Below are 15,472 nucleotides of genomic sequence, written 5' to 3'. Positions count from 1 at the left end.
TTATTCCCAACAGTTTTTAATTGTCATTTTATAGTGTGTCTCTTGGTTGGTGGTCTATGTGTATGTTAGATTTTTTTGTCCAATCAGATTTCAGCTTCTATGGGTTGCCATGTTAATGTAATCTGCCCAGGGCCTTCAGAATCACAAGTGCTGGCCCATGTCATTTAAGCATTATTAGCAATGGGGTTGTTCCAGATTCCAGATTCATCAACAGGGCCAGCTAGCAAACGTACAGTAACGTCAGCATTTTTTCGTTCTCTGATTGGTTGATGTCTGAAAGCCTATGCCTAACACTCGGAGTTACCAGTGTGCTTGAATTCATCATCACATGAACAGTGCAGCGCTTAATTGATCCTGTTCCTCCAAGAAGAAAGGAGACAAACACAGTGTTCATTGTTCTGTGTGTGTAATATGAAAAAATAAGAGAGTTTATATATATATATTGATGAAATATTGATTATGAACTGCTCCAGATGATGTTGTAGTGTAGAGATTTGGAGTTCGGAGTTGTTTTGAGATGATGTATTGGAAGATAAAAATTAACTGGATTTCTTGCTTTAGTAATTATTAGTATTCATCTCCAATTCTGTAATGCCACTCATTGTTATACAAGTATTGCCTTTTCGTAGATTTGTAAAAAGAAGTTAGCTGCTCTAAATGGAAAATGTTGAGAAACCTAAGTTGTGTACTCCCCCTTTGATGGCACGGGGTGGACATACATAGCAGGTCGTTAAGCGGTGGGAGAGGATGGATCTAGCATTAGCTACTGTCGTACAAGTGTAAAAAGAAGCTATCCGCTCTTGCAGAACGTGGGATAAGTTGTACGTATTCCCCCTTTGGTTACTGATTATGTCAGCTGAATGTGTATGGTACATTCTTTTATTACTGTTGGCTTGTTGTCATGTTGTACTAAGCAGCCAAGACAGAGACATATTTGGTGCCATTTACAGCTCTAAGGTTGTTGCCATCTTTCTTCTCTTGCCCACCCTGGTGTAAAACAATGATCAGTAAATATTCTGAGTCATTTCATACTCATATTCATACATACGATAAAATGGAACGTGTGCGCTACAACTCGTTTTCCCAGGGAGACAATAACCCATGGCACACACTTGTGGGTTAATCGTTCACATGCTCACTGAGTTGAAGTCCTGCGAAAAATGCACTTTACAATAGTGTGGCAGCGCTTCCTCCCGGGTTTTGTACAACTTGGTGGCAAAATGTTTAGTTGGACTCCAAATTGCACGACTTGAGCCGCATTCAGCTTCCCTTGTTCCACTGAGTTTGCAAAGAAGATGATGCACTCAGCTACTAGATTCAAAATTAGCTCGACCCAGACCACAACATCCTGCATGTATGCTGGGAAACATTGATTGTGGCTCAGTGGGCGCCGATTGCCATCATAATTAAACCTGCAAAAAACGTACGGAACTTTGCATGTGACAAAGGTTGATTCTGTTTTGGTCACTGCACCCCGTAGCACCTTGCAGAGAATTGGCTTTGCCTCCTTGTGTCCTATTTTGGGACTCGTTTTGTCACAGATGATTGCTACTGTGTGAGATTTAATGTAGGTTTGAAAAAAAAATGTCACTCCTCCATGGCTCCATGTTGGTGTCAAGGTCACTTTTTATGTGAAGGTCACTGCAGTATATTGTCGCCACTTCGCAGTCTTTGCAAAACAAAAAAATACAAATACATATAGTATATATGAAACATTACTTCTTCATGACCCTTACTCCATGATCACTTTTGACGGCCCACTTCAAAGCACACACTCACACATGCTGCTCTCTCCCTTGTCCCCAGCCCTGGTTGCCTTGGAGACAGCTGATGGGGACCCCATCATCATAAAACACCACCAATAAGGCTGCGTTGACAGGCAGGAACAGTTTCCAGCGTTTTGCAACTTTGTCTCCCTCTAGCGACAGACACATGTAAAAAAAAAAAACTTCTTTTTTTTTTACCAGCTGTGATTCTGCCTAGTAACCCAATTTGCTGACTTCTTGTGGCACTCACATCCAGTCCAGCATCCCTAATGAGACTACATCATCACTATGATGAGGAGAGGGCCTTGAAGAAGATGAAGATCCAAAATTTAGGAGACAGTTATTCTGGAATATACTTTATTCTATTTGACGTGTTAGATTATTGTTAGTAAAAGAATCTAGTAAAAACAACCACATTTATACACGGCAGTAGGAACCAGGAAGTCAGCTTTCTTTTGCTTTTAATCTCTGTAATAACTACGCTAAAACAAACATCATCCCTGCACTATACATATACTGTGTGTGTGTGTGTGTGTGTGTGTATACATATATATATATATATATATATATATATATATATATATATATGACAACACAGACACCCCGTGTGTTCACCTGCCTCTATTGCAGGGGTGTCCAAACTTTTTCCAGCTAAGGGCACATAGTGAAAAATGAAAGGATGCAAGGGCCACTTTGATATTTTGTTAAGCAACACATGTAGATATGCTAAGAAGTTATATATATTTCAAGAAAAAACTGCATCTCGGCTTTGTTATATTGGTGAAAAAGCGTATTAGTATGAACTTTGGTCATGGCTCTTTTTTTCCCATTTTTGCTGCTTTTTTCAGATTTTTCCAATATTTCATTTTTCTTCTTAATTAATCTTCATACATTTTCTTTTCAGAGTATTATGACTTAATTTCTCTAATGTTATAACTTTTTCCCCAACCTAATTTTACAAAAATGACAACTTTATTTTGTTTCTCATAATTACGACTTTCACAATTTTAATATTTCAACTCTATGCTACTAAAATTACATTATTTTGTTTCATGATACAAGTTTATTCTCGTAAAATTACACTTGTTTTTTCAATTTCTGCCTTTAATTTTCCAACTATTTCAATTTCTCATTGTCATTTTTTTATTCTCGCAATTATGACTTTATTCCCATGGTATTTTGACTTTATTCTTGACTTTATATCTTAAAACGTTATAACTTTTTCTGCAACTTAATTTCCCCCAAATTACAACTTTTTTGTTTTGTTTGTTTCTCATGATGTTACGAATTTTTTAAAAATAATGTTTTTTTTCTTTAATCTTTCAACTTTATGAAACTAAAATGACTGAATTTTTCATCATAATATTACGATGTTATTCTCTTACAATTACGACTTTTTCTTGTTAGAATACAACTTTTTGCTCTTCATATGTTCACATTATTCTTGTAAAATTATTGCTGATGTTTTTGTTATTCGTGTTCTTGTTAAAATATATATTTTTTTTAATGTGATGGGTTCTGCAAATGGTCCCGGGGCTGCACTTTGGACACCCCTGCTCTACTGTATTAGGAATGTCACGAACAAACAGCGCCCCAAGTGGGCAGGAGGCCAGGAAAAGCCCACGCTAGTCCTTATGAAGACATACTGTATGGGTCTAGGCTACGGTCACACTGCAGGGTATGATGACCAACTCAGATTTTTTTAAAAAAACAATTTTTTATGTGGTCATAAGCCTTACCAAAAAAAAATTTGCCTTGTAAACGTCAATGCGATGACACACATACGCAAAACTTGATGTCACACTCATTGATGTGTTTACGGAAGTAAACATTGCCCCAGTTTGTGCTCTCCATGGCATGTTTGGGGCAATTTCAAGGATTTTGTTCAACGGAAGTCAACATTTTGTTAATCAAATAATTTCACGTAGGAGATTAAGAAAGAGGGCAAGACTTTTGGATATGGCAGTGCATGGAGAACTTGCTCTGATATCTGTTCCGAGCAGCATTGATGCGAGTCGATTGCGAGACACTTTTCAAACATGATTTTCGGATGACAATAAAAACTTTTGCCCACATATGTGAGTACATTTTAAAAAGTCCCGCACGGCAAAACACACCTTCCGATGACGTATCGGTCGGATATATGCAACGTGACCGTTCAGGCTGCAGTAGAACACACACATATCGGATTTATATCTACATATGAACGAGGCCTGAGTTGCATTGTAAGAAAATCGTAATCGTACTGTTCACATTGACATGAAAAAATTAGATGCAGGTCACATGAGTAAAAAAATCGGAATTAACTTGCAGTGTGAAACGTGGCCATAGTTCTACCGTGCTATGGTGTTTCAAATATATACTAATGAAATGTGAAAAATGTGACTCCATATCTATTTAACATTGAGCCTCAATCAAACTTGATGGAGGCAGGAGTGGTTGGAAATAACACCACAAATCCACGTGTACTCGGAACAATCTAGAAGTGAAGGAGTCAAAAGAGAAATGAAACGTCTTCTCGTGGTCACATGAGTCTTGGTCCTCTAAGCCTTGCACGGCAATTGGTCGGTGGACACGCTGCCGTTCAGCTCGCCCAAACCCGGCGGCGCCACGCCGACGTCGGTCATCTCACCGACGATGAAGGTGGGTGCCCCGCCTTTGCCGTTGGCAGGGCCGCTCTCCTCCGGTTTAGACCCCTGCTGGGGCAGGGTGGGCTCCTCGTCCAGCCTACTGGAGATGGACCAGTAAAGGTGGGCGTCCAGCCTGGCGGCGACCAGTGAGAGCTCACGTGCAGAGCAGGAGGGCGTGTCCACCTTGGGGGCAGGAGGGACCAGTTAGGTTACTTCGAATGAGATTTAGCTGCAAAACACTGAAATAATGACAATGACAGAACGCTCACATTTACAGTAAAATATGGCTATAAAGTTGCATAAAAACTGCCCTCATGCACAACGAGAGACATCGGTTCAGCGAGCATCAAAGAAGTGCTTATTGTGTAGCTTTTTGTGTCACTTATTCCAAAAGAAGGCACAAGATCGACAAGAGGTGAAGCAAGTGGACTCACATTAAAAGCATCGCCATAAAAGTCATCACTTGTTAGCAAAGTTAACATAGACTGCTATGTTGTTTAATATTTGTTAACTTCTTTTTACGCTTGTGTGAGACACAAGAGCGTTAAAAAACAAGATGCGCGAGGCACATCCGTAACGTGAATCCACTTGTTTTTGTCATTAAAGGTTAAGTGTTTTACTGTATTTATATTTTACTATTGCAAGTGGTTCACTTCTTTTTACACTTGCATGACAGCCAAGCATGTTTAAAAACCAATACATGTGAGGCACACCTGCCCCGTGCATCACCTCGTTCCTTCATTAAAGGTTAAGACTGAGTGTTTTATTGTTTTTACACATTACATACCATTAAAAGTGGTTAACTTCTTTTTACACTTGCATGACAGCCAAGAATGTTAAAAAACAAGACTCGTAAGGCACACCTGCAAAGTGTAACACATTTTTTAAGGAAATATGGCCATATTAGTCCTGTACTCAGGTCACTGCGCTGGCTTCCTGTTGCTCAGAAAATAGACTTCAAAACAGCTTTGCTTGTGTACAAGTCTTTTGCGGCAAGGTACATCACTGAGATGTTCGAGCTTCATGAACCATCTCGGTTCCTGAGAAGCTCAGGGAGTGGACTCCTGGGGTGCCCATAGTCTGGACGAAACAGGAGGATGCGTTTTAGTTTTTTGCTACCAAAATCTGCAACACTCTTCCAGAAGATGTGCGACAATCCTCAACATTGGCAACGCTTCTGAAATCCAACCGGAAGTATTTTATCTGCTCTCTTTAAGTTTAATTCATTAAAAATTTTTATGCTTTTTGTTTTATGGAATGAGTTATGGGATTTTATGGAATGATTTTAGAATGCCATCCATCTTCTACCGCTTATCAAAGGTTGGGTCGCAGGGGCAGCAGCCTAAGCAGGGAAGGCCAGACTTGCCCTTCCCTGGCCACTTTGTCCAGCACCTCCCGGCGGATCCCGAGGTGTTCCCGGGCCAGTTGAGAGACATAGTCTCTCTAGCGTGTCCTGGGTCTTCCCCGAGGCAATCTACTGGTCGGACGTGCCCTGAACACTTCCCAAGCCACCTCCTTTTATAGAATGATTTTATGTTTTATGGAATGAAGTGTTTTTACCCTTTTTTTTCCCTGTAAAGCACTTTGTATTGCCTTGTGTATGAATTGTTCCCTTTTTGTCATTAAAGGTTAAGACAGAGTGTTTTGTTTTTACTTTATAATATTAACAGTGGTTAACTTCTTTGTCCACTTGCGTGACAGCCAAGAATATTAAAAACACAAAACAGGCGAGGGACACCTGTGCCATGTATCACCTTGTTTTGTCATGAAAGGTTAAGACTGAATGTTTTACTCTTTGTAGGTATTACAATTGAAAGTGGTTAACTTCTTTTTACACTTATGTGACAATCAACAATGTGAGACACACCTGCAGTGTGAATCAACTTGTTTTGTCTTTAAAGGTTAAGACTGGCTGTTTTATTGTTTCTGTGTATTACTATTAACAGTGGTTAACTTCTTTTTACGCTTCCGTGACAGTCAAATACAGTCAAACTTGTCTATAGTGGCCACTAGAGGGAGTCTGCAAAAGTGGTCGCTATAGACAGGTGGCCTCTATAGACAGGTTGGCGTCCAGTTTGAATGTTGACCAGAAGAGGGGGAAAAAAAAGGAATAAAAAGGGGAAAAAAAATAATAATGTTGACCAGTAGGGGGCACTGCGGACTGCGGATAAAAGTTGTACAGCACTACTAGGCTTGTTATTATCATGGTTCATGGTTCATGGTTTTAATTCATCCTGAACATGCATATGAGTCAAACAGTAGCACATCACATCGTACAATTCACAATTTTGCATGTCCAAAAAGGAGTAGGAAGAAGCAAAGCTTATTTAATCCTACCCCTCATCAGTTTCTCATCAGTTGCAATACATTTATTCACCTCTTGTTCTTCCAAGTGTACTTTGGAGGTCTACATGACAATGTAATGCAATCATAGCCAAGGTTTTTACTTACTAAAAGGAAGCTAGAGGCTTAATAATAACTGATAGAATGTATCCACGACCCACAGAACAAAGCTGTGCTAGTAATGTCTTACGCTTGTTTTTAATATTTTACTTTTTATACGGCAGTGTCATTACAGCTTTAGTTCATCAGGAAGTGACGGGAAGTGACGGTGGGCGTCCCGAGCAGGAGAGCTAGGCTCAGTGCTAGCTGTGAGTTTGGAGAGAGTTGGGAAGTGTGTTTATGTTGGCGTGGATGTAAAGTCCTGCAGTGTTCTCCGCTGTTAATAAAGCCATTAAAGTGCATCGGCGACGTGAGTCTCTCCTTCCCCACAACAAGCGGCATTACAGTATTGACCAGTGCACACCAGGAAATAAACGGTGTCATTTCTTACAGGCATTGGCTGGACAGCTATGTAGTGGGGCTTGTTTAACCTTTGCCTTGTGGGCAAGCAGGAAGGAGAGACGATGCTGAGAGATGTGTGTGTGTTCTGAGCTGCTGTCTGGTGGCCGCGTTCAATAAATAAAGTTGGCAGAAGAAACAGGAGAAATTTCCTTCTTTGCTTCAGAGCTGAATAACACTGACAAGTTAACAGACTAGTAGCGAACGGAAAAGAAGACGGCTTTGTTTGTGTCGAATACAGAAGATGAGGACTTTGATGGATTTGTGGATGAGGATTGATCAAAAATAACGTGAGTACATTCTAAAATACTTCAATTAAGTACAACCGAACTCAGTTTTGCTCCCGCTGCCGCATGCGTGCTACCGTATGTTTTTTTTATTGTAGCGTCGCTGGGAGTATGTTCTGTTCCCAGTCTACTTTGCGGTAATGTTTTTGTGCAAATGCTCTTAAAGTTACATGTTTGACCAGGAAATAGTAAGCTCAAAAGAAGACGTTTTTTTATGTGGAACAACTGACAGTTTGTGTTGATCTTGTGAATGATTGTGACTGAGCTAGGACTCAGTAATTAAAGTCTACACACGACGGCTTCATTGATTGAAAAACAAAACTTTTGCGTGCATGAAGCTTGTACTTGAGTCGGTAATTTGGCCGCTATATGCGGTCAGATATTGACCAAGGGAGACAAAATGGGTGGCCGCTGGCCGCGTTGGACAGGTGACTGCTATACACAGGGTCTATAACATGTAAATTTGCTGCGGGGGATTTTTCAGTGGCTGCTATAGGAAGGTGGCCATTCTATAAAGGTGGCCGCTAAGACAGGTTTGACTGTATGTTGAAAAAACAAGACATGTGAGGCACTCCTGCACTGTGAATCACCTTGTCTCATTAAAAGTTAAGACTGAGTGCTTTATTGTTTCGATGTATTACCAATAACAGTGGTTAACTTGTTTTTACACTTGAATGCCAGTTAGACTCTTTTAATTAATTCTGATGGTAAGCTTACCTCAAAGGTGTGATGGAAAGCGCCGTAGTCGATGTCGAAGAAGCCCTCAGCCAGCGACATCATGGGGCTGAAGCGGTGCCCCCACATCACCTCCTCGGCCAGGTAGGAACTCCTGGCCTGGCAGGTCATGCCTGCACACAGGAAGCGGAGTGCACGTGTTCACAGAGTTTCTGCTGCTTTGGGCTGCATGCCAGGACGGGACGACTGAGATGCAGAGATGACGCATGAGCGCTTTCTTAGGAATATTCTCTCACAAGGGGCAGGCAGCAGTTATGACTGTCGGACGCTTCTGCTGAGAGCCTCCTCAGAACTTGCTGAGCGAGGAAATCGATAGTCATCTTTACTGCATGGCATCAAAAGAATAGATGGAAACTTTATCATCCTCTAAGGGCGACTTGGCCACAGTGCAATAAGGTAAAGAGCTTTGCTCGCTGCAGCTTAACAGCAATTTGAATTATGACGACCACAGTGTATCCCACCGGACATCCTGTGAATTCTCTCATGCATTCCAAAGGGCAGGGGGATGAAAGGACAATTGAAGACCACCATCGGGTGAAGGAGCATGACTACTGGACATTATCGTGAGCTACAAAGTTGTTTATGATGCTCAACAACTGTTAACACCTCAGCAATAATCATGTGGTGTCTCACCTGTGGCCTCCACCATGCCCTCCAAGATGACCACGATCTCAAAGTCCTCCTTCTCCAGCTGAGCCTGCGACATGTCCCAGAAGGGCGAGCAGACGTCAATCTCATGTGAAATCACCAGCGGCGACACCAGGAAGAGGCGGTCGTCGCCCGTCTCAAAGCCCACGCTGATGTCTGTCTGGTCCAGGGGGATGAACTCGCCTGGAAAATAGAGAGCATGGACGGTAAATGCGTCTGTCTTTCCTTATAATTACCCAGTACTCACTGGCAGTCAACTTTCAACCCTGGACAACCATAAGAGGATATACATAGGTGCACTATTCAGACAAAAGTATTTGGCCACTTGATCTTGACACTAACAGGAAGTGAAAAGTGAAGAAAAGTTGTTGCAACTAGAACAGCTTCAACATTTCTGCAATAGCTGTTGAACGCTATATAGTGGTAGCTCTACAAGATTTTGGAATATGCCCAGAAGTCACTGATGTTGGACTTGTTGTAGTCCTTCCCCAGCAAACTCAACCAGGCATGCCTTTGTGCACTTGGAACAGAAAGGTTTCCAAAAGTGTTCCCACAAAGTTGGAAGCATACAATAGTGTGTTTCCCATACACTCATTTATTTGTGGCGGCCCGCCACTAATTAATTTTGACTTAATTTTGCCACATATTGAATTGGCAATAGCTATTAAGAATTCTCCATATTTATGTAGAGACTCTTAATTTTGTAACCTTTGACTTTGATAGTGTCACTTCGGCTTCCGGTTTGTGTGTGTATGTTGCAATCGGTAATGCTATTCTCTCAGCCACTTTCTAAGATGTATCGGTGCAGAAGTCACTTCTGATGAGCTACAGTATATACAGTATATTTGAAGCATTAATGGCTTCTTCTAAGTGTGTGATATTTTATTGATGCTCTGATGTCATTATAGTCGCAATGACAATTGCGTTTAATTAGTAAATTTCATCTAACTGCTCAACCAATTAGCTATTATAGCTAACCTGAACATGCTGATTTAAGAGTTAGAATTTGCAGTTAGTATATCACTGGGAGCACTTCCTGCTTCCCTGCTTTGCTGGGAGTACTTCACGTTTAATGTTATGTTATGTAATGTTATGTCCTTAGTATAGTTGCCCAGTGTGTGTCTTCTTAACTGTTGGTGTTAGGTTTGCTGTATATTGCTTATCTCTTTCAGATTTGTCTCACATGATGACCATGGTTAGTGTTTTTTATAGTTACCCCCCCCTTTCATTCCGATTGTGTGCCAAGCTCATTGCAAGTTCTGTCCTGAGTACTGCCTGCCCAAATAAAGAGCAACTTCCTGTCAAGTAGCTGAAGTGCAACCCCCGTCATCGAAGGAGACGATTCGCAACATCAGTGACCCTGAGGCGTTGACAAGCAACCCACACCAACCATGGAACGCGTGGCCATTGATGCCTTGTCCGTGGCATCACAGGAGAGGGAGGCCAGGCTTGAGGGCCAGCCTCCTGCAAGTTGGACAGCACCCGAGTTGGCCTGGAGGCCATTGGAACGACACCAGCAACACCAACGCCACTAGCAGGACTGTCAAAGCAGCTAACCTGCTATGTGGGGGCTATGTAGCGTCCTTGGGAACACTTCCTGCTTCTCAGCATGCTTTGCTGGACTACTTTGTAAATAGCTGTAAATATTACATGTTTAATATTGTGTACGTTGTTGTTTGTCATTCTCCTTAGCATAGTTGCCCTGTGTGTGTCTGCTTATCTGTTGGTGTTAAGTCTGCTGTATAGCCGTTATCTCTTTTATCTTTGCCTGACACCATGGCCATGGTTAGTGTTCTTCGTAGTTATCCCCTTTCATTCCTATTGCGTGCCAAGCTCATTGCAGGTTCCGTCCTGACTACTGCCTGCCCAAATAGAGCAACTTTCTTTCTTTCTTTCTTTCTTTCTTTCTTTCTTTCTCTGAACTTCTCTTTGCCGACATGACATTGCCACAGTATGTTTGCTGCCATTGCCATTATATGCATATAAGATGCAAACATATTTATTTAACTAAAGTAATGCACACTTCGAAGTCCATCTGATGACTTTGTGTTCTCTGACCGAAACCCCAGCGTGATCAATAATTCCATACAGCAGTTTCAAAGTTTCATACTCAACATGACCCGTTAACCTTCCTCATAAACACATTATGATGGGACTTGACTTCTTTTGCTTGGAAGCTCTTTGCCTTATAGAATTATTGTGTTTAACAATCATGTTTTTCATGATTGAGGTCAGTATTTTTCTGCAAATACTGCAATTAACTGCTACCCCTGCTTTATAATGAGATACTTTTATATGGTAACTTGCCCAGTAGAGGCATATAGATAATTTACTGTTACTAACAATATATTAAAGAACTAATGCAAGACTTTTGATAGATTGTTTAGCCATCCAATACATTCAGGTATCGATTTAATAATAAACTAAAAGGCAGTGAGATGGATTGCAACAACAACGTGAACAGTATTGGTCTTACCCTGAATAAATATGTCAATTAATAAAAATAATAATAATATAGATGATGGTGGCAACCTCACCCTCCTGCGTCTGCTTGGACTTGATGAGCTTGGCCCTCATGTTGGCCCCCACAATGTGAGAGCTGCGCAGGTCACCCACCCGGAACATCAGGCACAACTTGTCGTCCCGCAGTGAGATGACGGCGTGTTTGGAGAACACCAGCGTCTCAGCCCGCTTGTTGGGCTGCGAGATCTTCACAAACATGCAGCCCACCTGCACGGATGCCAGACACGTATAAATTAGGGTTGTGAACGATAACGGATGCGACCGGATATCCGGTTTGACAGGCAAGAGATGTGGCTGCATCGGTAGCAGCCTCCTGGATTGATAACAATCAGCCATAAATCCTTAGATTAATTGATTGTAGAGACATGCAGCGGGTATTGCAAGACAAGCAACCGGTTGACAGTGCGTCTCAATGCAAGAGCATTGCCCAGCATTGATACACCCGATGAGTTCACAGATGAGTAGCAACATTTTAAAGTGCATGCAGAGGTAGATAAACCTGTTGGATGCTCACCATTCACGACACTTCAAATGCAGCTACTGTCATCTTGAGGACTTAATAAAAAGACAACACCAGGAGGTTGCCTACAGCCACAGCTGTTAATGCCAGTGTGTTTTGACCGAGCGCAAATTAGAGCCTCCAGCGGTTAATTGCTTTTGTAGACCTAGCACCCAGCGACTACAGGAGACTCTTTAGTTAATTGAATAGCAGTGTTAATGGAAGCCTTTACGGTATATTGACATCCTTGCCAGATGGCCCCAACGTAACCCGCTGGACATCTGGATCTTCTCTGTATTACAAAAAGCTGTGCTCACCATGAAGGCGTTGACCATGGAGCCCAGTATGGCCTGCAGCAGCAGCAACATGGTGCCCACAGGACACTGGTCGGTGATGACACGGTGGCCATAGCCGATGGTGGTCTCTGTCTCGATGGAGAAGAGGAACGCTGAGATGAAACCGTTGACGTTGTTGACACATGGCGTCCACGTCTCGTCCTCCAGGTGGTCCAGGTCACCCCTGGGGGGGGTTATTTATGATAAATTACAAGGTATGTCAATAGTGTGCCCTTTACAGACATAACTAGAAATGTATGGACATAGCCACAACGTATCCCATCTGACATCTTTTGGATTGTCTCATGCATGCAGTACACAAGTGGATGAGCGCTAAAAGTGTGTGGTAAGCTTATTATTAACAGACCCTGAACAAAAGGGACTTTTACAGCTCAACTCCACAAGCTTCCGTCCAAGATACACATGGAATTTTATTGTTTAAAGTGGTGTTAATTTATCTAATCCTTGCCTTTTTATTGCGCTGTGTTGGTGGCCGAGGAAGTGCAGAAGCAGCTCACAGTGGCCCTTCACTGATACGCAAAAAGGTCACCGTTTTTTTTTTTTTTACGAGGTGAGCCAGTTAGCTAATTGGAGAGAGGATCCGGCAGGCACATCCAGCCAAGATGAAATATACGGCGTAATGTGACTACTGCTTTGTCATCGTTTTTTCTGGCTGAGAAATGTCATCTTTTTTTTTTTTCTTTTAGCCCTGGCAGCAGAAAACGCCTTGAAGGCCTTGTCGCATGCTCGCAGATGTCACAATGCCTCAGAAAAGGTGACGCCGCCGCATGACGCTTTAATTAAAGGAGTAGTTTTGGCCAGATGTGCTTGTGTTGTATTGACTTCCTCCCAAGTATTCAGTGATCGGACAATCCATTAGTCATGTCTGGTGATAAATAAGATGCTATGAGGCGAAAGCCAAGCAGCTTATATCCACTAAATAATAACTTAACTGCTTTCGTCTGCACGTAAATACAAATAGTGTGTTAAACAGACACAGTTATCATTTTGAGGTCCGCAGCAGAAAACAAAGCATAACAAATATCAGGGGTGGGGGAAATAATCTATTCTTACATGCATCGCGATGCTTACATTAACGATTATTAATCGATTCATAAATGTCAATAATCGATGCTGACGAAACAAAAAAACGGAACAAAAGGACGGAAAGCGGAAGTGCCACCCTGACAGTTTATGGTGGTGCACCAAATTGTAAGATGCTACCAGAATGGCTGAGCGTAAACTCCGACATTGGCTTTCACGAAGTTGAAGGTAAAACTGAGCTGGACAACCCAAAACCCCCAAAAATAGAAATAACATTTTCAAATAAAGACTCAGTAATAAGTATCTGTGCCATTCTTGTTAATCATGTCAAAAATGAGTTTGGGCATGCTTGATGCCAGTGTTTCCGAGAGGCTAGAGAGAATGTTGCTTTAAGTGGTGAAGATGGCTTCATGGAGGGCATCCACTGTCTGTAACTGATGTCCATTTTTTTAAACTTTCCTGGCCATCCATCCCCAAATGTTTTGTTCTGTATTTAGATCAGGGGAACACTCAGGATGTTCCTAAAGAGTGAGGTTATTAAGTTAAGTATTATAAGTCCGGGCATGATGAACTGCAGCGTTGTCCTGTTGAAAAACCCAGTCATTACCACACAGACGAGGGCCTTCAGTCATGATGGATGCCACCTGCAACATCTCCAGATATGGCCAGCTGCCATTTGACGCCCCTGCACAACCTGAAGCTCCGTTGTCCATTGATGGAAAAGGCCCCCTCATCAAGGTTACATTCATTAGAGAATAAAATTTTCTTCCCCTTTTCAATGTTCCATGATTGGTGCTTTTGTGCAAATTCCAAACGGGCAATTTTGTGGCATTGAAGTACACCAGGCCTTTAAAGGCATTACTTGTTCTTAAAACCCTTCTCTCGCAGATGCCGTCTGATGATTACTGGACTGCACTCGGCACCAGTAACAACCTTCATTTGTGCCGAGGATGGTCACGTGTCTTGACGGTCAGCAAATCGGATCCTACGGCTAAGGGCCAGTGACATTTTTTGGGGTCTATCACTTGACTTTTTTGTTCCATAACTTATAAGAAGTTTAAAATGGTTGTCTTACTGCATCTGACCTCAGCAGCAATGGCACGCTGCAAGAGACCTTGCTGATGCAGCTCAACAATCCGACCGCGTTCCAAGAGAGAAAGCCTTTTTTCCTTTGCCATCAAGAGAACATAACAGTGTGAATACCTGAGAGAAAATTACATTGAATCCACATTTTTGCCAAGATTTAGGCTTTTAACACTCGGTCTACCAGAATTCTGCAACTACTAGAATGACCATAGCAGTCATTTTGACTCTTTGTATATAATTTGGATTATCATTAAAAAGATCTCAAAATAAATTGGGGGAATAGGTAAAAAAAACACATCAGGACACTAAATGAAAACTATAGTGATTGAGTGTTTGATTGAATTGACACAACATAACTTCTCTGCAATTACACATGCAAACTCGAACTGCAACCATTTTCTCTGAAGCAAGGCTAAAGCATCCATAGCTGTCACCTTCTTTCTACTTGTCATTTTTGTCTCTCTTGGGTTTAGAGTGACGCTACGGCTAGGTTTTAGCATCACAGAGCATAAAAAACAAACAGCCATTAGAGTAGGAGGAAGGGCGGGAAAAATGTAGAAAATAGTGAAATATGACACCCCCTGTAAAAATCAGGCAGTCAATTTGACTGCTATGGTCATTCAAGGTAGTAATACTCAGAACTCTTTTGTGTTTTGAAATTTTAATGATAAAACAATGTTAGAATAAAATATACACACATTTAGGAAAAGTCAGGGTCAGATGGGTACATAGTTTTTTTTTAAACTAAGTTATGCCATTGCAAATTTTGAAAACAGTCAAAATGACTGCCTTGGGAGTTCGAGTGTTAAAGGCTGTGGTCTTAAACGTTTGATCAGCTGATGAACAGTGTATTTCACTTCAATGCTTGTTTGCAATAAATTGTTTACTCAAAATTTTTTTTGTCTCACTATAGCTTCTTCTTTTTGCATTTTCTCTAAAGAAAATTTCTCTTAAGAACAGTGCAAATTGTAAATTATTAAAATTTTTCAACTCTTCTTAAAATTTTGATCAGGAGCATTGAATTCAAACTAGTCTGTAAAACCTCAAGGATTCAGTTTGACTGCTTGACACAGGCTAC

The 15,472-nt window shown here is 41.5% G+C and overlaps 1 protein-coding gene across 3 annotated transcripts in view; it reads right to left on the bottom strand.

Moving 5' to 3' along the window:
• Nucleotides 1-952: 952 nt before the first annotated feature.
• Nucleotides 953-15,472, bottom strand: part of kcnj9 (potassium inwardly rectifying channel subfamily J member 9) — a 20,608-nt gene continuing 6,088 nt past the window's right edge. For all 3 annotated transcript variants that reach the window (XM_054762831.1, XM_054762836.1, XM_054762822.1), the window contains 5 exons: nucleotides 12,247-12,448; nucleotides 11,445-11,637; nucleotides 8,893-9,090; nucleotides 8,242-8,372; nucleotides 953-4,579 (listed from right to left, as the gene is read on the bottom strand). In XM_054762831.1, the coding sequence (XP_054618806.1) occupies nucleotides 4,310-4,579; nucleotides 8,242-8,372; nucleotides 8,893-9,090; nucleotides 11,445-11,637; nucleotides 12,247-12,448 (994 nt within the window). In that variant the 3' untranslated portion in view covers nucleotides 953-4,309. The remainder of the gene's footprint in view (nucleotides 4,580-8,241; nucleotides 8,373-8,892; nucleotides 9,091-11,444; nucleotides 11,638-12,246; nucleotides 12,449-15,472) is intronic.

This window comes from Dunckerocampus dactyliophorus, chromosome 2, assembly GCF_027744805.1.
Source record: "Dunckerocampus dactyliophorus isolate RoL2022-P2 chromosome 2, RoL_Ddac_1.1, whole genome shotgun sequence".
NCBI classification, from domain to species: domain Eukaryota; kingdom Metazoa; phylum Chordata; class Actinopteri; order Syngnathiformes; family Syngnathidae; genus Dunckerocampus; species Dunckerocampus dactyliophorus.
The sequence above is the reverse complement of the archived record's forward strand: the minus strand, read 5'-3'. Positions and strand labels throughout refer to the sequence as shown.